Below are 25,542 nucleotides of genomic sequence, written 5' to 3' on the forward strand. Positions count from 1 at the left end.
GATCAAAGAGGACCAAGCCAAGCAATTCCCAAGGCCTCCCACATCACTTACGAGATGGCTTCCTCACGGTTCTCCCCCCAGGAGAAGCAGTGACCAAACTGGGAATCAGCAAACTCGTGGAGCCCTCCTGCAGCAGCCACGCTGAAATAGCCCCAGACATTCTTATTGCTGCGGAAATTCAGCTCCTGAACCGTGCCAGAGCTGGGCTTAAACCCCTGCAAAGACAGACAGACACACAGACATTGCTCTGTGCCCCACAGAAAAGGTGAATGACCCAGAATGAGGGTTCTGACAACAGCTCTTTGTGCTGCAACGCGGTGTAACAAGTTCAGGCTGTGTCTAACAGAGTCTAAGTGAGGTAAGGGAAGAATCTCTTGAATTTGCTGCCAAAACGTTCAGCAGCAGCAGCAGGGGCAGGCCCTGGGAGGCCAGAGAGAGCAGCAGGCCCAGAGGGGAAGCCTCACCTCGTCGGGGTTCTCGCTGGTGATGCGGGCAGCGATGACGTGCCCACGGGGGCTGGGCACGTGGGCCGAGTTCTCAAAGTCAATGGTCGTGTCCCCCCAGGGAGAAACTCCATACATCACCCTGATGTCCTTGATCCTGTGCAGGGGGACCCCCATGGCAATCTGAGGAGGAAAACACAGATAAATAAATAAATAAACAAACCCCACCACTGAGTTTGTCCCCTCACAGAGGCAAACACTCACACTTCCCAGGACAGCTCAGCTCAGTGCAATATCCACCTTAAGCCCTCCAGCCAGCATTTTCCACCGACTGATTAAAAGGCTCCAGGGAAAGCTGGCAGTGCCAGGTCAGCTGAGGATGGGCATGCATTAGGCCTGGTAAAAATATACTGAGGTCCCAGTGAGGCAGAAGGGCCCTAATTAGTTATAGGAAACTGTGGAATTTTGCAATTACAAACTGTGGGGAGAGTAACCTGCAGAACCAGCTGCTGGCTGCATCCTTATGGAGCAAAATCCCATTTTCCCTGTTCATTAGTTGGGTTTTTTTAATAGATACAGTTCAAAAAAGAAAAATCACACAGAGCCTTACTGAGGTATGAGGGGACTGTGGCATCCACCCACTGCTGGAAAGTTGGGGGGACACACAAGGGACAGACAAGCCACAGCACACCAACAACTGCTCTCCACAGGATCTCTGAGGGATCCCCTGGTGCCTTTGGGGAGCATCAAACAACTGCTGACCTCGCTGAAAGATGGGAAATTCCATTTGTGTGCTCACCTGGAGCTGTGCTGCTGGCAGGTTGACGTCTGCCACCATCTCGGTGCAGGGATGCTCCACCTGCAGGCGTGGGTTCAGCTCCAGGAAGTAGAAGCTGCCATCCTGGCTGTACAGGTACTCCACAGTGCCTGCACTCACGTAGCCCACCATCTTGGCCAGCTTCACTGCACACTGGGACACACAACACAAGAATATTGCACTGCCAGTCACACAAAACAAGAATTGCATTGCCAGTCACCCCTGCTCGCTCTGTTCACCCACCACACCCACTTCAGATTTGAGCTGGCATTCTGAAACACCCCAACACTTGTAACAAGCTCAAGAGAAAAGCCAGTGGCACAGGAGTTCTGATTTCTGACTTATTTCATTTACAATTCACAGAAGGCAGAGTTTGAAGTAAATATTTGCAACACTCAACATTAGGCAATTCCTGCAACTCCTGAAACTTGCTTTTAATATGATAACACATTTAAAACACACTTCCCTCCCCTTTTGGGGGGGTATTTATTTTTGAAAGGAGCTGTTGGTGAGATTTGGTGTGGAAATGTGAGTGCCTGTCCACACCAAGCAGGTGGAGACACACAGACCTGTACTGCTGCTTTAAAACACTCACCAACGCAAAACTCCAGGTGATGTAAAACAAAGCTACAAAGTCCTGGCAGGGCAGGGCAAGCTGCAGAGGCACTCTCACCTGCTCCATGTGCTCAAACACTGCCGAGGTGGCAATGGAGGCTGGGGCCTCCTCGATGATCTTCTGGTGGCGGCGCTGCACGGAGCAGTCGCGGCCAAAGAGGGAGATGGCGTTGCCGTACTGGTCTGCCAGGATCTGCACCTCCAGGTGCCTGGACTGCTTGGCCAGCCTCATCACAAAGATGGGGGAGCCCGGCACTTCTGTTTGAACCTGCAGCAGGGGCAGAGGGAGGCAGAGGGAGGCAGAGCACCTCGTGTGAGAGGCACCCCCAGTGCTGAGGTCTCACAGAGACCTGAGCGAGGCGGCCCAGGGGAGTGGGAGCATCACCTGTCTGAACAGGTTGGGGAAGTCATCTGCATTGTTCACTTTCCTGATCCCTTTTCCTCCTCCTCCTTCAGAGGCCTTGATCATGACAGGGTAGCCAACCTCCTCAGCAGCCTGGCAAGAGGGGCAGAACAGCAGGGTAAGGACAAAAAGGCAGCAGGGTAAGGACAAACAGGCAGCAGGGTAAGGACAAACAGGCAGCAGAATCCAGTGAAAAGATCATTATTTCCCTTCTGATTCACATCCCTATCTGACTATTTAGCAACCAATGGCATAGAAACCAAATATCCCATTGGCAAGAGTGCCTGTAGCTGGAAAAATCAGCAGGGATTTTGTGATTACAGAGAACTCTGACCTCTGCAAGCGACCACAAAATCTTTTTGTCAGTGCTTCGATGTCATTAAATCTATGAATTCACAGAAAAGCTTTTATATAGTACAGAAAATCATTTAAAAATCTGGGTAACATGAAAACCCCCAGAGCCACCCTGAGAGTCCCAGAGCCACCCTGGGAGCCCCAGACCCACCCTGAGGCCATCATCAGCATCCCTGACGTAGCCCTTCTCGTAGAGCTCCTGGGGAACGCTCAGGATGCGCTTCTGGAGGTCGTTCTCCTGCCAGTCCACTCGCAGCCCTGGAGCACAAAGTGACTTAAAACCAGAACACAAACTGACTGAAGTCTGTATTTCCAGCTGAAGTCTGATAAAGCCCCTCTAAATGAGCTCATTTGTCTCCTCTGTCTATCCAATAATTCACAGGGATCAAGTCCAAACCACTGGGGCAGAGGAACCCCCTGAGTTTAACTGTGTAGCCACAGTTAAAATGTGCACAACCTACACAAATCACCATCTTGAAACACAAGAAATGCCCTCAGCACCCCCTGAGCTCCCTGTGCTGCCAGGCTGTGAGGAGCCACCGCAGGACACAAGTGACAGTCACAGCTGCCTGAGCAAGGGCTGGGAGCCCTCAGAGAAGGAGAGTGCAGAGTGCAAACAGACTTTCCTGACCTCTGGGGAGCAAGCATTTCTATCCAATATCCTCCTCCATTTATCTGAGAGAAGCAGGCTGTCATTTACAGTGATCTGGAGCTGCAGAGGAATTCCATGGCAGCAGAGCATGGGCTCCAAAGCTACACAGAATCATGGGGGGCTTTGGGCTGGAAGGGACTTCAAAGACCACCTTGTTCCAGGGCAGGGACACATCCCATCAGACCAGGTGTCTGCAAGGCCTGGGTGTAGCAGGTGAGCCTGTGAGCATCAGCTGCACTCCAGGAAAGAACCTCTTCCATGTTTGCTCACTGCTCCTCCCATCCCTCCTCTGCAGGCTGCCAGCCTCTCCCACCACTCCAGGCTCATCCCACCCCCAGTGTCTGCTGTGCTGGGCAAACAGCACAAATGGGAAACCCTGAACAGATGGAACATCTCCAGGTACACACTTGTGAGCACAGAGCTTCTTAAAAACTGGACATGCTGGAGGGGAAAAAGGTCAGGATGCTCTTGATAAACACAGGGCAATTTCCTCCTTACCACTGCCACTCCAAGGAAGAGTTGGGATGCCAGCAGTCTGAGCCACGATGGAAGAAGCAATTTTATCTCCTAAGGCCCACATGGCTTGGCTGGGAGGACCTGCAGAGAGCAAAGACAAGGCATGAGAGAGACACAGGGGGTTCAGACATTAGGGCAAGGTCCAGAAATCTGATTTAGGAAAAACTCCACCCCTCCCATAAAACTGAACCCTCTTTAAAATAAGAACAGGGACAATCTGGTTTATCAGGAATCTTTTCTGATTTTTTATGTCAACATTAAAGGCTGTTTTGGAAAACTTTCCCCTTCTTCCATACAAGAACTGCTGTAAAGAACATTTCATCCATCCTGCACTGCAGACCGTTCCTCGTGGCTCTCTCCTGGACTCAGGGTTTCTATCCCCCTAAACCTCCCCACCTCCAAACAAGGCCTAGACATCAGAAGAGCACTCCATCTCCTCACCCATGAAAGCAATCCCGTTTTTGTGGAGAAGTTCTGGCAGTTTGGGGTTCTCTGATGCATGGCCCCAGCCAGCCCACACAGCCTGCAGGAGAAAACAAACAATTTGCTCTTTGTCCGAATACAACAAGCGAGTGAGCAGAAACAGACACATGCAAACACTCCAAGTCTTTCTTTTCCTCATGGAAAACAGCCTCAGAACAGCCTCTGAGCTGCAGGGTGTGCTGAATTTAAAGGGTGGCTTGCACCTTGCAGACAAGTGCGAGCAGGCTGAGAGGATCTGAGGAGGATCTGAGGAGGATCTGAGGAGGATCTGAGGAGGATCTGGGTGCAGGAAAGTGCAGGGCTGCAGGGATCCTCCCTCTCCTGCAGACATTCCTACTGGGACAGCCACTGTCCCAGCCCCATGGGCTGCCTTTGGGTGCCCATCCGGTTTGGAATTCCAGTTTCTTTGTCCTGCCTTGCTCCCCAGGCACAGCTCCTTCCTGGAGGAGAGGAGACTGCTCAGTGTCTGGGGCACTTCTCACCTGCACTGGGATCCTCTTGGCAATGTCCAGGATGAGCTCCACGTTTGCATAGTTGTTGTTGTTGGGTCCTCCTGGCACGGGCACGTAGTGATCTGCCATTTTAATGTACTCTGCAAACACAGGGGCTCCATTCAGGCTGAAAATCTAACAGCACTCCAAAATCCTGCTTTTTTAGAGCAGGACTCACTCCAAAATCCTGCTTTTTTGGAGCAGGACTCACTCCAAAATCCTGCTTTACTCACTCTAAAATCCTGCTTTTTTAGGGCAGGACTCACTCTAAAATCCTGCTTTTTTGGAGCAGGACTCACTCCAAAATCCTGCTTTTTGGAGCAGGACTCACTCTAAAATCCTGCTTTATTAGAGCAGGACTCACTCCAAAAATGCTGCTTTTTAGAGCAGGACTCACTCTAAAATCCTGCTTTTTAGAGCAGGACTCACTCCAAAATCCTGCTTTTTTAGAGCAGGACTCACTCAAAATCGCTTTTTCACCAAAATCCTACCAAATCCTGCTTTATTAGAGCAGGACTCACTCCAAAAATCCTGCTTTTTAGAACAGCTTTTTTCACTCAAAATCCTGCTTTTTTAGAAAAAAATCCTGCTTTTTAGCAGGACTCACTCAAAATGACTGCTTTACTCACTCAAAATGCTGCTTTACTCAAATGCGCTTCCAAAATGCTGCTTTACTCACTCCAAAATGCTGCTTTACTAACTCAAAATGCTGCTTTACTCACTCCAAATGCTGCTTTACTCACTCCAAATGCTGCTTTACTCACTCCAAATGCTGCTTTACTCACTCCAAATGCTGCTTTACTCACTCCAAATGCTGCTTACTCACTCAAAATGCTTTACTCACTCCAAATGCTGCTTTTGCCCAGGCTGAGCCCTCCCAGCTGCCCCTCCCAGGGCAGGCTCTGGGGAGCACGGACCTGCTCAGAGCACCCCAGTGCTGGCACACCAGGGCTCATTCCCCCTCTGCACGCCCAGGGCTGTGCCAGGAGAAGGCTGTGACCCTGCCCAGCTCACCTGCATTGGCTTTCAGGTCCTCGGGGGTGACCATGACCACGAACCTGATGGCCCTCTCGTTCCTGAACATCTCGTAGGACCAGCGCCGGATGGACCTCATGCACTTCACTGCTGCAATGCCATTGTTGGCTATCAGCACCTGGGGGCATCAGAAGCTGGCATCAAATAGAGTCTAAATAGCACAAAACAACCAGCAATCATTAAAGAAGTTGTTTTTTTTCCCCCACACACAGATTTATTGCCCAGTTTGGGGCTGTGAAGTTTTTTAGCCAGCATCCAGCTCGTGGCCCATCTGTCAGTTCAGAGAGCAGCTCTTGTTTCACCATAAAATTTTAATGTGCTATGCCTCAGTTGGATTAAAGAGCAGAAGGACTCAAATCAAATTATTAAGCATTTTAAAATATATTTCTTAACGTTTTTCCAGTCTACTTTTGTTTTTTCTGTCTCTAAAACCTTCTGTAGCAGCAGAAGTGCTCTGGCTCACTCACATCTTTTTTCTTATTACTCTAAGCTAAAATAATCAGGTATTTGTTTATCACAGAGAAAAAGGAAACACAATGATTCCAGGCAGAAGCACACAACTTCCAAGCTCAGAAACATCAGTGATTTGATACCTGCAATGTACAGCCTCAGAGAGAGACAAGGCAGAGCTGCAGAGAGGAGCTGGAATATGCTGGGACAGGTCAGGGAGTTACCTTCTCAATAACTTTATTGCCTCCAAAGCGAGTCACAAACTCTGCTGGAGAAGCCACGGTGAAATCTCGCTGCACATCCACCTTCTTCCTGTCCCGGCCCTGCTTGACAAGGTGCAAACCAGACATGCTTGGCCTGGGCAGAGGGACAGACAGAAACAACCTGTCAGGACAGCTGGACACCAGCAAAACAAAGCGTGTGAATAATGGGAAAGCTCTCTTTGGCCACACTCCCCAGTCAGACAAGCAGAATCTCTCCCTGCCTCCAGACCCTCATGGCCTGGTGCTCAGTTTTACAGGGATGACTCCTTTTAAAGTACTTTTCAGGTATTTCCAAAAGCTTCAGGTTATTTAGGAAAATCCCAGCTATGCCAAAACATAAATAGGTAAAATTACATTTGCTGTGGGTTGCTGTCCAACACAGAACAACAATGCTCAACCAGATTGCCTTCAATCCATCCAGAGAAGCTGGAAACAACAGTGATTCCTGGCTTTGGCAAAACAAGCTGCAAAGATCAGGCTCTGTAAGGAAATCCTCTTGGAAAGCACAGCAAATTTATCTCCAGGTGCAAATGAGAGACTCAGACTGGCTATGGAAATCATTTTCCAGGAGTTCTCCACTACCCAGCCTTTAATATCTTCCTCAAAAGCTCTGGGAGCCAGAGGACAAATTAATCACATTACTCCTACTACAACCACAGAAAGCCAATTCTGTGCCTGCCAAGCCCAGCCCCGTGCCCTGCCACAGCTCCTGTGTGTGGGAATGGCAGAGCCACCTCCCCTCCTTGTGCTCCAGCTTCCACAGCAACACCACAGGCACAGATCCCCTTTGGCTCTGCTTTGCCAGCCTTCACAAAGCTCAGTCTGTGAGAGGAAATTCCAGGGGAGAGCGCAGAGCTGCTCCTCACAGCGAGTGTCTGCCCTGGAAATCAGGGAATTAATGGGACACTGCTCATGTCACAGGCACTGAAGCTTCACCTCCCTGCTCAGCCCACAGATCACTTGTTTCCACTGGGCTTTCCCTAAGCTTCCCTCCCCAGGAGCACAGGGAAGCCCTGCCCCTGCCCCTGGCAGCAGCACAGACCCTTCTGGAGGAAGGAGGATTGGGAAGGATCTCAGCTCAGAATGAGGAATTCAGAATCCTCAGGAATGAGGGTTGGGAAGGAGGATCTCAGCTCAGAATGAGGAATTCAGAATCCTCAGCAATGAGGGTTGGGAAGGAGGATCTCAGCTCAGAATGAGGAATTCAGAATCCTCAGGAACGAGGGTTGGCATGAGGATCTGAGCCCCAGCAGCACCAAGGGTGGGTGCTGGTCACTGCAGATCTGTGCCCAGGAGCTCTCTGGCTGGAACCTCTGCCCTCATCAGCTGCTGCAGGGCTGCTCCATTGAGCAATTCCCCTGGGACTGGCATGGGATGCAGGGAGAGCAGCTGGGGGAGGGCACAAAGGGAACAGCAGCACCAGGAGAAGCCAAGGCACAGATTGCCCTTTGCCATCACAGCCACCAAGGCCAGGGAGCCCCAGAGCTGCTCCTGGGCAGGGCTGGAGCATCCCTGCTGGACGGAGCTGCTGCTCCAGGGGCCCTGCCACAGCCTGACAGGGGATTCCCCCTGACATTCCCTCAGAAAGCCCTTATGGCCATGGAGGTTTCGCCACATGGAGCAGACCCTCCTCAGCACTTCACCAGGAGCACAGGGACACCCTGGGACCTGTGCTAGGTCAGAACAACTCCATCCACTCGAGTATCTTATCTCAGAGAGGAGCTGAGAGCCGGAGAAAGGCACAGAACAAGCTCTGTGTGCACGGGTTCATCCCCTTGTACTTTCCCTTCCACCCAGCTGCACTTCCAGACATCGTCACCAAACTTAGAGCTGTCCCCAAAAGTTCTCACACTCCTGTGAACTCAGCCTGGGAATACAAGGACAGGAGCCAGCAGGCAAGAAAAAGGAGCAAAGGTGCAGTTAAGGTTGAATTTCTACTAAATGTATGCATTTAGGGGGTCAGAGTCTTCCTGGCAAGGAAGGAGCACAGTCCAAGGAGCCAGAGAGGTTTATGCATTACAGGTCTATTGAGAGCAGTCTCAACAAAAACAAGATAAAAATCCCAAGGTGAGGATTTGTGAACATGTTTAAATATGAACTGTCCCACCAAGAAATTACTACACACAAAGATACTGCTCCAGGCAAAATGTCAACAGAGCCTGAGGTTCATCATCCAGGATGCAACGAACATTTGGACACAAACAACTACAGTTTGATTTGTGAGCATGCCAAGAACACCAAATTTATTTATCAATAATCACAGGCTGCACACTGTAATCAAAACAGAAGAGTTGGGGGTTTTATTTTGCCAGATAAGATGAGGTAGAAACTGGACAGGAAGGAAGAAAGCACAGAGCTCTAAACAAAACAGAATAAATGCTGAGTTAGTGACTGTCATCTCTATTAATCACCTGCTCACCACTGCCATGTTTTGTGGTGGAGGAACTCTCAAAATGCTCTTCTTCCCTTTATTTGTATATATATAACATATCTCTGTGTTTGTATATATATCTCTGTATGTGTATAAATAATACAAGTATATTTATAAAATATACCTCTGTATGTGTCTAGCTAATATAAGTGTATTTTTGTGTCATACACCTCTATATTTACATGTAATTCACCTCCACAGTTGTATATATTGGAAGTTTACCTTTCTATTTCTGTATATGAAATATACAGTGTAGAGTGCACAGCCCTGTGCATTTCACTCCCAGCACAGAAATCCAGAGGCTCCTGTGAGGGGATCCCTGAGAAAGTCCCAGTGAAATTTAGCCCCAGACAATGCTGAAATTAATTTAAATATGAACGAGGACACAGGGGGTGGAAGTTGTGCAGAACCTCCAACTTGAAGAACCCTGATGCCCCAGCTGAGCTGCACCCTGGCACCTCTGTCACAGGCTGCATGCACGGAGAGCCCAGAGGAAAAAATGAACACCAGGAGCTCAGAGAGCATCCCCAGCCCAGGGGCTCTGCAAGAGTTCCAGAGGATAAAATGAACATGAGGAGCTCAGAGAGCATCCCCAGCACAGAGCCCAGGGGCTGTTCCAGAGGGTAAAATGAACACCAGGAGCTCAGAGAGCACCTCCAGAGAGCCCAGGCAGGGGGAGGCAGGCAGATCAGCGATCCTTACCTCTGCAGCATGTGGTACCTCATCTCCTGACTCTGCTCTGCAGAATCCTCCATGCTGAGCGAGTGAGTGAGGAATCACCGAGCTGGGGCTGCTCACAGCTCCTCCCTGCAGCTCCGCAGCTCAAGGAGACGCTGCCAGGAGCCTCACACGGCTTCTCCTCCGAGCAGGGCCCATCCCGAGCGCCCCAAACCCCATCAGCTCTGTCCGGCTGCCCCGCCGCGCCACCCTCGCGGTGACAGTGACACAGTGGCGGTGACGCAGCGGAGGGACCGGCCTCCCTCTCTCCCTCCCTCCCTCCCTCCGGCCGTCACCGGAGCAGCTGATCGGGGCAGGGACAGCCCGGCCGCCGTTACGTAACCAGCAATGAGTAACGGAATGAGCAGCGTAATAGTAATGAGCCCCGGCGCGGCTGCTCCGAGCCACCGGAGCCCGGGGAGATCCCGCACCGGGGCAGCAACGGGAACGGGCGGCACAGCACCCGCAGGAGGGAGGGATGCTGCACCCACGGGGATGCAGCACCCATGGGAGGGATGCAGCAGCACCCAGGAGGATGCAGCACCCATGGGAGGGATGCAGCAGCCCGCACCCAGGGGGATGCAGCACCCATGGGAAGGATGCAGCACCCATGGGAGGGATGCAGCAGTACCCACAGGGATGCAGCAGCCAGGGGAGGGATGCAGCAGCACCCAGGGGGATGCAGCACCCATGGGAGGGATGCAGCAGCACCCACAGGGATGCAGCAGCCAGGGGAGGGATGCAGCAGCACCCAGGGGAGGGATGCAGCAGCACCCAGGGGGATGCAGCACCCAGGAGAAGGATGCAGCAGCAGCAAGGGGATGCAGACCGGGGATGCAGCACCCAATGAGCACCCAAGGGAGGGATGCAGCAGCACCCAGGGGGATGCAGCACCCATGGGAAGGATGCAGCAGCACCCAGGGGGATGCAGCACCCATGGGAAGGATGCAGCACCCATGGGAGGGATGCAGCAGCACCCACAGGGATGCAGCAGCACCCAGGGGGATGCAGCACCCATGGGAGGGATGCAGCAGCACCCAGGGGGATGCAGCACCCAGGGGAGGGATGCAGCAGCACCCAGGAGGATGCAGCACCCAGGGGAGGGATGCAGCAGCACCCAGGGGATGCAGCACCCAGGGGAGGGATGCAGCAGCACCCAGGGGATGCAGCACCCAGGGGAGGGATGCAGCAGCCAGGGGAATCCTGCCCAGGTGAGCACACCCCCAGCTGCTGCAGGCTCTGTGACCCCAGGGGCTCAGTGCATTGCATGTAGGATTGCAACAGCCTGGTTGTACCAGCCCTAGGCATTGCTTTAGCCCTAGAAATGTCAAAAATAGCCCAAACATTCATCCTCACAAAACAAACCCCTCTCTCAAACGTCTCCACATCTCTAGGATACTTTAACCCCTCAATCCACCACCTAAGCATAACTAACCTCCTCAACAGAGGACAAAACCTTGCCTCTCACCTAATTGACCTTTCCTGACACAAAATACTAAGCCCAAAAGGACCAGCCAACCTACAACTATAGCAACCAATGTGGGGCTGTCAGGAGGGGTGGGGAGGTGACAGGGACAGCTCTGCAGGGAATGCCACAGCTTGTGCAGCACACACACACAGCGTGACAGAGCTCCTCTAGGTGAAGCCCTGGTTTTCACCTACAGCTCAAAACAAATGAAACTTGACTCAGCTCCAACATGACTCGAGCCTCAGGATCTCAGGGAGTTAATAAAGGATGCAGCACAGAACAGAAGCAGGCCTCTCTGCACTGTCTGGCAGATAACTGCCCTTCCCTGCTAACACAGCATGCCAGCATCAGCCCAGGCAGGTCTTTAGCCCAAAGCTGGAATTTTTACAGAGCCCAAACGGGTACAAGATGCCAGGATTCCTCCCAAATAACCAAGTGCCAACAGTTTGGCACAAGTTCCTTTTCCTAGCCACACACCTGGCTGTTCACCTGCCATGCCAGGTGCATTTGGAACAGGACCATTGCCAGGACACACAACCCAAATCACTGAGCTTCCCTGCAAGTCCAAAAGCAACACTCAAAACATCCACTGAATCCAAGCATCAATCCAGATAAACAGCCAACTTTAAATCAAATTAATAACCATAGTCCAGTTCCTAAACTTAGAGAGTACCAAAAGAGCTTTACTTTTCCATCCTAAAGTAGAAAACTCCACATGTTCCCAGAGCAGCAAACAGCCCAAAGCTCTTCAGGTCAAGCCCTAGTATCAAGATAAAAGTGAACAACAACAACAACAGCAGCAGCAGAGAGCTGTGCAGCAGAGCGAGAGGAATTGCAGTCCCTGGCAGGGAGCCCTGCTGGGCTCTTTGGCAGAGTTCAGGTGTTGGACAGATCTGATCTGCACAACACCAGAATGGACCCTTTTACACCAGGTGGGGCAGCCTCACATTAAATTCAGCACAGTGAGGTTGGTTATCTCTCAGGCAGGAGGATCAGATAAGTGAGCACGTGGCTGTCACGCTGGGGTGTCTCAGCCAGGGAATCTCGGCACAATCTCCCAACAAATGACTGAATTTAGAGAGGACATGTCTGTTAACTGAGGCTAAAGGGAGTAAAATAACACCAAAAGAAGAATACAGCTTCTGAGAGGCAGGCAGAGCTACAGAGTGTGTTTGCCCAGGGAGCAGAGCAGCTTCCAGGGAAGGAAGGAGCTGCAATCCCCACGTGCAACTCCCACCTCACCAGTACAACCAGGCACAGCCACGAGGCCAAACCACCTCCTTCTCTTTCAACAGAGAGAGGAGGAAGTCAGCTTTTCACTGCAGGTGGATGAAGTTCATGGCCTTAAGCTGAAGCAGGGCAGGTTCAGGTTAGAAATTAAGCAGAAATTCCTCCCTGTGAGGCTGGGGAAGGCTTGGCACAGGGTGCTCAGAGAAGCTGGGGCTGCCCCATCCCTGGAAGCATCCACAGGCAGGTTGGGACAGAGGGAGGTGTTCCTTCCTCACAAATCAGCCCACACAGAAGCTCCACCACAGGGAGAGCCAGAGGGGGAATCTTTTTTGAGGGTAGAGATGAGAAGAAGGGGAAGCATGACCAAAAATTTCTCTGTCCACCTGTGATGTGCAAGCTAAACCAGGCAGGGAGATTCCTTTAGCTGAGGTGCTCAGACAGCACAAATCCAGTTTTGTTCGTGCATACAAAGATGCAGACAGCATATATGTGGATATTGGTCCTGGCCCTGCAGACAGCCGGGAACAGAAGGATTTCTCCGTGCAGCAGAGGAGAAATCCCCTGTGCAGCAGCCCCCAGCACACTTGTGCCTCCCTGCCCACAGCTGGCCCAAAACCACAGCAGCACCAACAGCTCCACAGCATCAATGCTCCTCAGTGCAGCTCCCAGCCACAACCTGCTGGGCTGCAAAGGAATTTTTTCCATTCAGAAGAGGCTCAAAAGGATCTTTCACTGCGTTCAGGGCTCTGTGCAGCCACTCTAAGCAGGCACCTTGTCCCAATGCCAGGCTGGGCACGCTCAACCCCTGCTGCCCAGGCTAAAATTGAGGCTTTTGGCCAAATTTCCTTTAGCAGATGATTCGTTCTGCTTAAGCATCCCCATCATTTATTGAGACACTGAGGAGCCCATCCAGTGTTAGGAGCAGCGAGCTAAAACTCTGTGGGCTTCATGTGAGGGAACAGCTGAACTCCATCCAAAAATTTGCCTTTCAGCTGATACAAGTGGATTGTCAGGTGACTGTGCACCCATGTCACTGCTTATGAAACCAGAGCCCTGATGTACAAATACCAGAAGACATCCAGGTTTTGTTCTATTTTAAACAAGAATTTGACACAAGACACCATCTCGGAAACTAGGAATTAAATTTAGTCATAATCAACAACAATTTATTAAACAAGATAGATTGGCCCAAAGTATTTTCCAAGGGGCATTCATGGAGGAGTTTACTTAATTTGCCACTAAAACTTCAGAAAGGAGCACAGCAAGTCTGTAACAGGTCACTTCAAGGAAAACTGTATGCCAGCAGGACTGGTTGGAAGTGCTGATTGAAACTTCTGAACTCAGAGAAAACACAGGCAGAAAAAAGGAAAATAAAATTTGGCAGGCTTGGTTTTATCACTGGATGGTGCAAAATGCAACAGAGACTCCCTGAACACTCAGTCTGGGTGGTTACTGTCCCCACACACCAGTTTTTGGGTGCTGATGACCCACACAGCGATTGAAAGTTCGTTTTTAACCCTCAGAGCAGCAGCCAGCTGGCACACCTGAAGGTCTCCATGGATCTCCAGGGCAGGAGAGCCCAGAGTGCACAACCTGTCCCAGCAGGAGTGACTTCAGCAACAGCATAAACACTGCACACATCAATAAGGTCACACAAACCTGCCCTCACAGACCCTTTGGCAGCTGAGCAAATCCTGCATTTTAATTGTAACTGCTCCCTGAGGACTGCTCTGCAGCAAAGCCCTTCACCTCAAACAGGAGCCATCTCTATTTTAACCCTGTGGGAAAATCACCAGCAAATGGAAAGGTTTTTGGCAACTTCTTCTAAAAGTTATGCTCCCCTGGACCTTGTGTATGCTCTGTACACTTGTGTCCAAGTGTACAGAACTGCCTGTGAAATTTCCTTTATCACCTTACACAGCGTGGTACCTTTGTGAGCACCCAAAGGAAGCTGGAAGCCAGAGCACCTCTGTCCCATTAACTGACACAAAGTGACTCCAGGCAAGTTGTTGAACTTGTCTTTGTTGTTGTCTTGGTCTCAGTTTCTCCATCTGCAAACATGATTTAGAAATCTCCTGATGAAAGGGACAACCATCATGAAAAGTATTTCAGTTCACCTGAGTTTATCTTAGAAAAACAGCCCATAATGCTGTAACTTTTTTATTTGAATTGGCATTTCTCTCCAATTTAACTCAAAAGTCAAGTGCTCCCCAAAGGGACTGCCAAAGTAAGCAGGTTACAACAGAGGTGCCCAAGGTTGCACACCTATTGCACTCTGGGGCCAGACACTGCCCTGAAAGTTTCTTCCTCTGGTATTTCCATTTACACACTTGTGGTTAGGCGCTCATCCCATTTCTTCTGTTCCTGAGCTGTATATAGTCACAGTTTCCTGCTTTAAAATCACCTTTTGTGCTGCCAGATCACTGCAACTGGCAGGCTGTGGAAAGGCAACCCTCTGTAAATTTGCTTTAAGGTTTTGCATCAGTTGTGCAAGTGCCAGCTGGCTGAAGATGCCCAGCAGCGTGCCCAGGACAGCTCTGTCAGGCACAGAGCAACGTCCCCCCTGCCCCATCCTGGGCTCTGGGACTGTGTGATCCCAGAGCTTCTCCCTGAACTGGGAAGGGAAACACCAAAAAATGGAGAGATTGCAATCTTCTCACTTTTCCTTAGCCTGCACAAGCAAAGAAACCAGTAAAACACAAAACAAGGATTAGCTGGCTGTGTAAATATCTAGCACTTGCTGGAATCAAAATTGCTTCAAAAGCAGCACAGCAAAGGCAGTGAGGGGCTGTCCAGTAAAACTGGAGTGGGATCCACACTGCCCTGGGTGTTCCTGGGATGGAAGGCACAGGCAGACAGAGCAGAGCTCCTGGAATATGGCAAACAAACGGAGGATCTATGGCAGAGTGAAGCCAGGCTGCCCAGGCGCTGAGAAAGTGATCTGTACATGAGGAGTGCCCAGAGTCCAACAGGGACAATCCCACAGGCACATCCCTCTACTGGAATGGAAATCAGCAGCACCTGAAGTAAAGGGGCCTTTGGACAAGGAAACAGCCTCAGCACCACGCCAACAGCCCAGCTCGTGGCTCACTCACAGAGTCAGGAGTGGGGCAGCCCTGAGACCAGCCCTGAGCTCAAGCACCAGCAACCACTTCAATCTTGGTTTATCACCACCCTGCAGGACTCCAGGCTTTACTACAACCTGCACCATTTTCCCCATTCTAACCAAAAAAATTCCAGTATGGAGCCACTGATCCTACCCACTGCCAGTTCTGTGGCTACACTGAAAGCAGCAAATCCATGCAAAGACAAAAGAGGCAAATATTGTTCTTGTTCTCAACAAGCAGGGCCCACAAAAACCACACACAAGTGAAAACTTGAAACATCTCAGTGAAGACACTTCCATTTTCTGAAAGCCAGGACAAGACAGGCAAGGAATCTAGGCACAAAGATTTCACTAAAACCAAAGGAAAACCGAAGGGTTTGATACAGAGAAACATACAAGAGGTCATTTGGAAACACAATGCCAGAGGGACACTTGAAGCCAAACACAGGTATAAAGCTGAACTTTGGATTATCTTCGGACATGGTAAAAAAGACTGGGGAACTTTCACTAACTATTTTATTTAATGGAGAACTTGGATCTAACTCTGTATCCATATCTCAAGTGGGTTAACTATTTTATTTAATGGAGAACTTTGATTTAACCATGTATCCATACCTCATGTGGCTTAACTATTTTATTTAATGGAGAACTTTGATTTAAGTCTGTATCCATACCTCACGTGGCTTAACTATTTTATTTAATGGAGAATTTTGATTTAACTGTGTCCATACCTCATGTGGCTTAACTATTTTATTTAATGGAGAACTTTGATTTAAGTCTGTATCCATACCTCACGTGGCTTAACTATTTTATTTAATGGAGAACTTTGATTTAACTGTGTCCGTACCTCATGTGGCTGGCCGGGCCATCCTGAGCGTTGGGGAGCCCCAGGTCCGAGAGGGAGTCGGAGCAGACTGAGGCAGGGGACAGGGACCTCTCCTTCTCCTCCAGCAGGTCCAGCTTCACCAAGGAGCTGGTCTCATCCTCGGAGTTGTCCTCGGACACGGAGCCGATGATGAAGCGCGAGTGAGCGTCGGCATCCACAGCTTTGCTGGCCTCAGAGGACTCCTCCATGGCTCCCCCAAACTGGGCTCTCAGCACTGCAGAATAAAGGACAAAACCAACCCCGAGGTGAATAGCCACCCCTGGAGGGCAAAGCAAGGTGCACTGGTGGGAAATGAAACGTTAAACGGGCAGAGCTGAACGCTGCTCTGCTCCAAGCACTGATTTCCCTGCTTGGGCAAGGACTCTGAAATTCACAAGCTGCAGAACCTCCCACCTCAGACAAAGCTGCAGGAGGCATTTACAGGAAAAAAAAATCCACAAAAATAACCCCACACACCAGACCCAAAACCTGTAGAGGAAGGCAGGGGACTCTGAGTATCAAAACTTACAGGATCAGAGAATCCCTGGCTGGTTTGGGTTGGAAGGGACCTTAAATTTCATCTCATCCCACCCCCTGCTATGGGCAGGGACATCCTCCACCAGTCCAGGGTGCTCCTGGCCTTGGACACTCCCAGGGATGGGTCTGTTCCAGTATTCCAGCAGGGAATGAAAGCATTTTCTTAAAAGTCAAAAGAAAAATTTCAACAGAGAAAGGAAAGCAAAGGAACACCCCACAGCACAAAGGTGGGATTGGGAATAAACATTTGGTACCCCTGCTCTGCCTGACTTTGCTGCACTCTCATGACAGCTCCAGGCAGCTGCAAACACCCCATTGGGAACTGAGGAGTGCACTCACCTCTGGAGATCCGTGCAATCTGCGCACTGAGCCACTTCCAAAACGAACTGGAAAAGAAAAGAAGTAGGAAGCAAACATTAGGGTTATAATGAAGCATATCCCATGTGTGTTTTCCTGTTTACACCATCAAAACCATCCCCAAAAAAACCCACAGGCTGGCTGGCTTGCTCCAGGTACAGACTAACCCAGGAGCTAAAGCTGCCGTGCCCCAGTCCAGCCCTGGCACCTCCTGCTGGTCCATCCTTCTGGAACGTTCTGAGACCTGCCAGGAACAGTGGGATGCGCCAGCACTATCCACTGGCACCAAACCTTTCCTGTCACCTGCTGGCTGGTTCCAGCTGAATCCCTGGGAGGGAAAGGCTCATCAGCCCTGCTAATTCCAGCCCTGTTAGCCAAGGGTGCAGCACCAAAACCTGGCCCGTGGTGTCACACCAATGGGACATGATGGGGCCTCAGCGAGGCCCAGAGAGGTATTCATAGCCAGAGCAATCCCTAAGCACCCCACTGCTGCTCTCCATCAGCGACTGAGAGCTAAGAACTCATCCAACTGGCTCATGCACTCCTGCCATGAAGGCGCTTGGCTGAATTGTTCAGATCAAATCCCGTGTTGACATCACTCCTCCCACAAACTCCACTTGCCCTGTGGCCACGGGCACTTCGTTTGGCAGAGGCATCATTAACCATTTTATAACTGAAAAGACACAAATATCTGTCTGACATGGAGATTAAAAGCATTAAAAAATATATTTTTTGAGGGTAGAGATGAGAAGAAGGGGAAGCATGACCAAAAAGTTTCCCTGTGCACCTGTGATGTGCAAGCTAAACCAGGCAGGGAGATTCCTTTAGCTGAGGTGCTCAGACAGCACAAATCCAGTTTTGTTTGTGCATACAAAGATGCAGACAGCATTTATGTGGATATTTATCCTGGCAGCAGATCTCTCCTCAAGTTTTTCATCCAGACACATTTACTGTTGGCACAATCACCAGCACCAAAGAGGTTGGGATGCAGCCAAACTAACTTCAGCCCCGCTTCATTGAAGAAAACCTTTTCTAATTTCAGTAACTAATACATTAATAAGCAAGTTTCAAGGATTTTGGGTTTTTCAGAAGCAGAGGAACACAAAGGGAGGTGTTTCAGTCAAATATTCCATGAGAAACCACCCAGCCAAGGCCAGGCACTGCCACACTCACCCAAGTTCACTCCAGCACCTCGTTTGTCCAACTCAGCTCCCCAAAACCCAGCTGCTGTCCATGAAACCCCACTCAGGTCCATTTCCCAAGGCACTTCCAAGCCCTGGGAGCCAGTCCCACAGCCAGCAGTTCCGCTGGGGTTGTGCAATCAGTGCTGGAGTGATAAGCTTGGTTGTTCTCAGCACACCGGGAGTCCTCGTTCATATTTAAATTAATTTCAGCATTGTCTGGGGCTAAATTACACAGGGACTTTCTTAGGGATCTCCTCACAGGAGCCTCTGGATTTCAGTGCTGGGAGTGAAATGCACAGGGCTGTGCACTCTACACTGTATATTTCATATACAGAAATAGAAAGGTAAACTTCCGATATATACAACTGTGGAGGTGAATTACATATAAATATAGAGGCATATAACATACACAAAAATACACTTACATTACATTACACTTACATTAGCTATATACCAGCATATTTATAAAATATAGAGTTATATTATATAAATATCCTGGTATTATCTATACACACATAGAGGTATATATACCAACACAGAGGTGTGTTACATATATACAAATAAAGGGGGATTCTATATATATAAATAAAGGGGCATATTTATGCACTTCTGCACATTGTATTGGCTCTCTGAAATGCAACTGCCACAGTTCCACTTTTACACAAGCACCTGGAATTCAGCTGAGCACCAGGACAAACCTGTGCGCCACAAACCACTGCACATGTACTGTTTGTCTCAATAATGCTGAACCGGACCCTACAACCCAAAATTATCCAGATCCTCAGCTGTGCACAGCCCCTGCACCCCCTTCTAGCAGCCTGCCCAGCAGGTAACTCCTGCAGAGACTGCAGTTTGGGGAAGGATGAACACTGAGAGCTCAGGGCTGAGGGAAGGCCAGGGAACAGCTCTGAGCCTGCCCAGATGCAGGAACACATCCAGGCACAGCTGGATCACACAGACCCAGCCCTGCTGTGCTCCCTGCCCGGGGAGATCAGCTCCACTCCCAGCAGGTGTCCAGGCATCTAACACCCAAATCCGTGCTACCAGCAGGGACAACTCTGCAACCCAAACCCAGAAAGTGCCTGAGGCAAATCCACTTCACTCCTCCACAGCTCTGCTGCTACCATTACTCACATCTTTGGCTTGACCCTGAAATGCGCTGGTAAGAATATCAGACTTTAGAAGTTTTATAACAGCTTCACTTTAAAATCACTTTTAATTCTGTAAAAATATACCCAGGCATGAAACTTGGGCAATGACAGGTGGAAATTAAAGTTCCCTGTTTTTCTCTAACCATCCCATTCTGAAGACAAACCCACAGCTGGAGAGAACATCACTATTTCAGTGGGCTCTTTCAAAGAACCACAGTAACACTTCTACCATATTGGTGTGGCACATGAAAAGGAAATTAATAAAACTAGCTGTGCTCAAATGCCCCCTGACTAGAGCTGTGGCATTGCTGATCAACGTGAGTCACTTTAAAGTGATGAAATGGATTTGTGCTCTCACCTGGAGAAACACAGAAAACAACGGAGCAAAAAAAAAGGTAAAACCAAATGAAAACAGAGTAAAAATCAGCAGCGTGCTCACCTGTACCAGGGCTGGGGGGCGAGTTCCAGCTCGGGAGAGAAGGGAGCTCCCTGCAGCAGAGGGTCCCCAGCTCTGAACACCCCGCTGCTCCCTGGCCACGCTGTTTTAACGCCCCCACGGCAGCCCCACCTGAGCCTGCCCCACCTGAGCCTGCCTCCTGGTTAATCATTGGGCATTGCCTCATCCCCGGCCCAAAACACAGCCCAGCACAGCCCAGCGGCCCCAGAGCTGGGCTCCAAGGGCTCCTCACAACCTCCCCGGGCACAGAAAGAGCCAAAGGCCACGGAGGGTGCCCAGAGGAGGGTCAGAGCACGGGGAAGGGTCTGGAGGGGCCTCAGGAGCAGAGCTGAGGGTTTGTCCAGCTGGAGCAGACTGAGGGGACACTCACCAGGGGCTGCAGCTCCCATTTCTGCTCTCTGTGACCTGAAGGAACAGCTGGAGCTGTGCCAGGGCAGGGCTAGGCTGGGTATTAGGAGCAAAACAACTACCTAGAACTTTCCACCTGTGGATGTAGAATGACAGAATCGTGCAACATCCTCAGCTGGGAGGGACCCACAGGATCATCCAGGCCAGCTCAGACACCCCAAAATCCCAGCCCGGGCATCCCTGGCAGCCTCGGGCCGTGCCCTGGGGAGCCTGGGCAGTGCCAGCACCCCCAGGGAAGAACTGTTTCCCATTATCCAGCCCAAACCTCCAGAGACCAAAACAAGAGCGTGTATTTACAGCTATCCCAGTTTGCTAAAACACTCTGTCTGAATCCCACTGTCTTGGAGAGATTTTGGCATCACTCAAACACTGCTGAATATTTCCTGCCTGCTAAACTGGAACAGACACCACTCACGCTTCAGATACTTTCAAACACAGGACTTCTTCTCATTCTAAACTTCTTCAAGAATATTTAGGAGAATGGAGTGGCAAGAACAAATACTGGTTTGCCAATCTGCTTTTAAAACTTGAGTGGTTTTGAGCACCTCAGGGCTGCCCTCAGCCCCTCGGCGGGACCGGACCCAGACTGTTCCCCAGGATCCCGAAACCGCCCCGGGACAGCGGCAGGGTCAGACGGAGGAGGGATGCCCGGGCCCGGCCCCGGCCCAGCCCCAGCCCAGCCCCGGGCCAGCCCCGGCCCGCTCGGTGCCGGACTCTCCGCCGCCCACGTGCTGCTCCTTTCAGGCTGCGGGGAACCGGCGAGGCCACGCGAGCGACGGCACCGGCTCAGCGCGGCCCAGCGCGGCCCGGCCCGGCCCGGCCGGAGCGCGTGGAACCGGGAGGAACCGGGAGGGAACCGGGAGGGAACCCGGAGGAACCGGGCGGCGGCTGCTGCGGCGGGCAGGGGCGGCTCCGGCCCGGGAGACCCCGCCCGTCCCGGCTCGGCTCGGCCCGGCCCGGCGCTGCTCGGCCCGGCACGCCGCCATCTCCCGCCGGCACAGCACGGCACGGCACGGCATGGCCCGGCCGCCTCCCGCCGGCGCGGCGCCCGGCCAGGTCCCGCCCGCCCGGCACGGCATGGCCCGGCCATCTCCGCGGCACGGCCCGGCACGGCCCCGCCCAGCCCCGCGCGCCGCCGCCCGCCGGTGCCGCGAGCCCCCCGCGCTCCCCCGCGCTCCGGCCGCCCCCCGGCGCGGCCCCGCCCTCACCTCACGGTGCCGGTGCAGCGGAGCCGCCGCGGGCCCCCGGCCTGGCGCTCCCCGCCACGGCCCCGCCCCGGGCCCGCCCCGCGCCCGCCGGGCCCCGCCCCTGCACCGCCCCCCGGTGGTGTGATCGGGGTTACCTCGGGTCGGGCCCCGCGCGCCCCGCCCCGCGCACGCCCCGCCCCGCCCAGCTCCCATTGGCTGCCGCCCGGGCCGCGGCGGGGGGCGTGACCAATGGGGAGGTGCCACGGGGGCGGGGCCTGTGGGGCGATGCCCGTGGCCTGAGAGACGGGCGGGGCCGCGCCCGGGCTCGAACCCGCGACCCCCGGGACAACCGGGACCCCCGGGGCAACCGAGACCCCCGGGACAACGGGACAATCGGGACAGCCGGGACAGCCAGGACCCCCGGGGCAGCCGGGACCCTGGGACAGCCCCTGGGGCAGTGGGAGCATCGTTCCTGCAAGGGAAGGCCGAGAGGGCTGGGCCTGCTCGGCCTCGACACGAGGTGACCGAAGTGACCTCTCCAGTGCCCATCGGTGTCCATGGTGGGAGAGCCCAGCTGGAGCAGGTTCCTCTCGGTGGTGCCCAGCAACAGCACAAGGGAACACAGGCAGGGACTGATGCACACAAAGCTCCACCTGAACATGTGGAAAAACTTCTTTGCTGTGCAGGTGATGGTGTGCGGGGGTGTGGAGTGTCCTGACTGCAGCATGGTCAGGAGCAGCCTGCTGCCCTGTGCTCTGCTGTGACCCTCCTGCAGCAGGGAGGGAACACGTTCCCCCATGAGTGGGAGGGAGCAGCAGTCCCCAGGCTGTCCCTGTGCACGAGGGGCCCGCGTGGCTCGGGGACGCTGCCCTGTCCCCGCCTTGGCACAGGCAGGGAGGACAGGGCTGATAACAGGTGCTGGGGACACAGCCGAGCAGGGCCAGGCGCTGCCAGCGTCTCTCCTGCCTGGCTCTGACCTTCAGCTGCTTGTTCTGCTGACAGACAATGGTTTAAATAACTACCCCTCTTCTCTTTTTTTCACATTTTGTGTTTTATTTGAAGTCTGCGCCTTTACAGGGTTGCTGAAATTCAGATGGAATGAGTAACACGCGTTTAGATGCTAATGCTGCTGGATCTGGTGAGCTGTGCAGGCTGATCCTGCTGCAGGTGCCCGAGGATCTGCACAGAAGTGGGATCCACTGCTCCCAAATACAAGTAATTTCCACCAAGGCGGTGGTTAGAAGGTGTGAGACTGCAGAAAACTGCACATCATGGGATGAGTGCCCACTGCAGGCAAGAAATACCCAGAAAATCCAATTTGGTGGCTTGTAGTTAATAAAATTATTGAGGGAACAGAGCATATTCTCACATCCATTGGACTAAATCTGGAAAATCTGGGCATGGACACTTTTATTTATACCTCTGTAGACATAAATGCATAGCTATAGATGTGTCTTTCCCACAAAGAATCCTCCTCTCAGTGAGTATTTCATGGAGGAGCTAAAGAGAAGGGTTTTGGTGTTGGTTAATCCTCTCAGTGCTAAATCCCAAGTGCTGCAGGAGTGAGGGGGAGTGCTTGGCTTGCTGAGGGGCTGGTCCCAAATCACTGATAATAACTACATACAGAACTTACCAAACCAGAGATTACAACAGGCTCTGAGTTCATCCTGGCTGCTGCTCCCAGAGCTCCAGGCCTGCTAAAACCTGCACCTGCACTCTGCCTGCCCAGCCCAGCACATCCAGCCAGCTCCAAACGCTGTCCAAACACTGCTGGGGGAGGGATTGCTTCACACTCTGAAATCCTGCAGCAACTCCTCCAGTCAAGGGCACACAGAGGCATGAACACGTGGAAAAGAGAAAGTTAAAGACATTAACCTTAAAAACCCAGCGTGGATTTGGATTTGCAAGGAAATAAAATAAAAAAATTGTTATTTTTTGGGCTATGAAGATGGTGGAGGGTTTGGAGGGGAAGGCATGTGAGGAGAGGCTGAGGGCACGTGGGACAATCAGCTGGGGGACGGTGAGGCTGATCCTTGTGGGTCCCTTCCAACTCAGGAGATTCCATGGAATTAAACTGGTGACAGTGGAGGGGTCCCCATGCCTGGATGTGGCATTCAGTGCTCTGGGCTGGGTGACAAGCCAGGCTGGACTCAATCTGGGAGGTCTTTTCCAACATAACAATCCTGGGATTCAAGTCTGGGCAGGAATAATCAGTGTTTTGTGTCACAGGGTTCAGACACACTTTGCAATGGTTTTCTTTTAAATGTTTGAATCATAACCACGTTCTGCTTTGGAGGAGGGATATATCCCATATATAGGGATATGGGAATGGTAAATGCACCTGACACCCTTTCCCTGTCCTGCTCCAAAACTGGGCACAGTTATTTACTCTCATTCCATGACTTCCAAGCATGTGCACTGGGAACTCGTGCCACTCTGCTCTCTCAAAAAAAGGAAGTTTAGCCTGAGTTAACAAACTCCAAAACACACAGGGGAAATGTTTTTACCGCTCGTGACGCCAAGTGCTGGTTCCACCTCTCCTGACCAGGCTCTGGTGACAGCCCCAGTGCAAACACAGCCCAGATCAGCCCGGGTGAGGGGTCGGTGACACTGCCAGCCTGGCACCACACGTGTCCTGGCAGCCAAGGAACAGAGAGAAAGGTCAGATCACTCTTTAAAGCCAAACACCAGCCCTCGAGGCTCCACTGGCTCTTGTTTTTAACACAAACATCTTGATTTAAGTAATATCAATGCTCATGAGAAACCGTTCTGGGTTCTCTGGAGCCTCAGCCAATTGAAATGTCGGCGTTTATCTAGGATTGAACAGAAATATTTCATCCTTCCATGCTGGGGGACACACACGTGTGGTTAGCGAGCACTCCAAAGCCTGAAGCTTTGCAAGAAAATGTGATTTCCATCGCCACCGTGTGTCCGAGGCAGAAAACGCCACAAAACCTCCTCCCAACAGCGCCGAGATCCCACCGACAGCAGGGAGAGGCTGAAAATGCTTCCCCTGATTTCTGTGTGTGGCCTCTGGGTTTGCTGGGCACACTGCCCCAAAACTCTTGTGGTTCACCTGGGGCTCAGCCTGCACTCCTGCACTGGGCTGCAGGGGAGCAGAAATTATCAGCAGGTAATTCCAAATAGCAAATGAAAGTGACCTCACTCACTAAAACCTCCGAGTAGCAGCGTGTGAGCACTTAAATCATTCCAGAGCATCCACCTGGATCTTCCTGGAGTGCAACTGGAGGGACAAAGAGGTTGGGAGTTGAGCTGAGACCCTTTGGAGAAAGCTCTAAGACTCCACGGATTTTTAATATTCTTTATGAATATTTTTTCACTCCCATGCCAGAGGCATAATAGGAAGACCCTCAACACTGAAATATCTCAAGTCCACGGAAAGCTGCAGGCTTCAGGACAGCATTTTTACCTTGCAGATCCATCACCTTTCCTGGGAAGAGCAGGAACCAGATCCCCACAGGCTGATTCCTTCCTTTAACCACCCAGAGTCCTAATTCCCAGATGCAGGAAAAACCTGTTAGCAGAAGCAATAAACATTTCATTGACATTCCACACTTTGCCTCTCCCAAATTCTAAATTTTTTCCCATAATTTCTCACACTCAAAAGGAAAAGGAAATAGTTGCCAGAGTTTTTAGTCTTGCTGGTAAATAGTTCAGACAAGGAGCAGAGATGGAGAGGGAGGAATGGTTCAGACTGCCAGAGGGCAGGGTTAGATGGAATATTGGGAAGGAGCTGTGCCCTGTGAGGGTGGGCAGGCCTGGCACAGGCTCCACATCCCTGGCAGCGTCCCAGGCCAGCCTGGACGGGGGTTGGAGCCCCCCGGGCCAGTGGAAGGTGTCCATGCCATGGCAGGGCGGCACTGGGTGATCCTGAAGGTTCCTTACCCAAACCACTCCGGGA

At 51.8% G+C, this 25,542-nt stretch overlaps 1 protein-coding gene across 1 annotated transcript in view; it reads right to left on the reverse strand.

The window, feature by feature from the left end:
• The window catches only part of ACACA (acetyl-CoA carboxylase alpha), a 102,721-nt gene extending 81,010 nt beyond the window's left edge, over positions 1 to 21,711 (reverse strand). Inside the window, 14 exon segments of the mRNA XM_030962430.1 lie at positions 52 to 215; positions 465 to 626; positions 1,243 to 1,413; positions 1,934 to 2,143; positions 2,261 to 2,371; positions 2,784 to 2,890; positions 3,783 to 3,881; positions 4,242 to 4,323; positions 4,766 to 4,875; positions 5,789 to 5,927; positions 6,484 to 6,616; positions 16,322 to 16,574; positions 17,216 to 17,262; positions 21,642 to 21,711. Coding sequence (XP_030818290.1) covers positions 52 to 215; positions 465 to 626; positions 1,243 to 1,413; positions 1,934 to 2,143; positions 2,261 to 2,371; positions 2,784 to 2,890; positions 3,783 to 3,881; positions 4,242 to 4,323; positions 4,766 to 4,875; positions 5,789 to 5,927; positions 6,484 to 6,616; positions 16,322 to 16,548 — 1,715 coding nt within the window. The 5' untranslated portion in view covers positions 16,549 to 16,574; positions 17,216 to 17,262; positions 21,642 to 21,711.
• Between the last annotated feature and the right edge of the window lie 3,831 nt (positions 21,712 to 25,542).

The sequence above is a fragment of the Camarhynchus parvulus genome, chromosome 19 (genome assembly GCF_901933205.1).
Source record: "Camarhynchus parvulus chromosome 19, STF_HiC, whole genome shotgun sequence".
NCBI classification, from domain to species: Eukaryota; Metazoa; Chordata; class Aves; order Passeriformes; family Thraupidae; genus Camarhynchus; species Camarhynchus parvulus.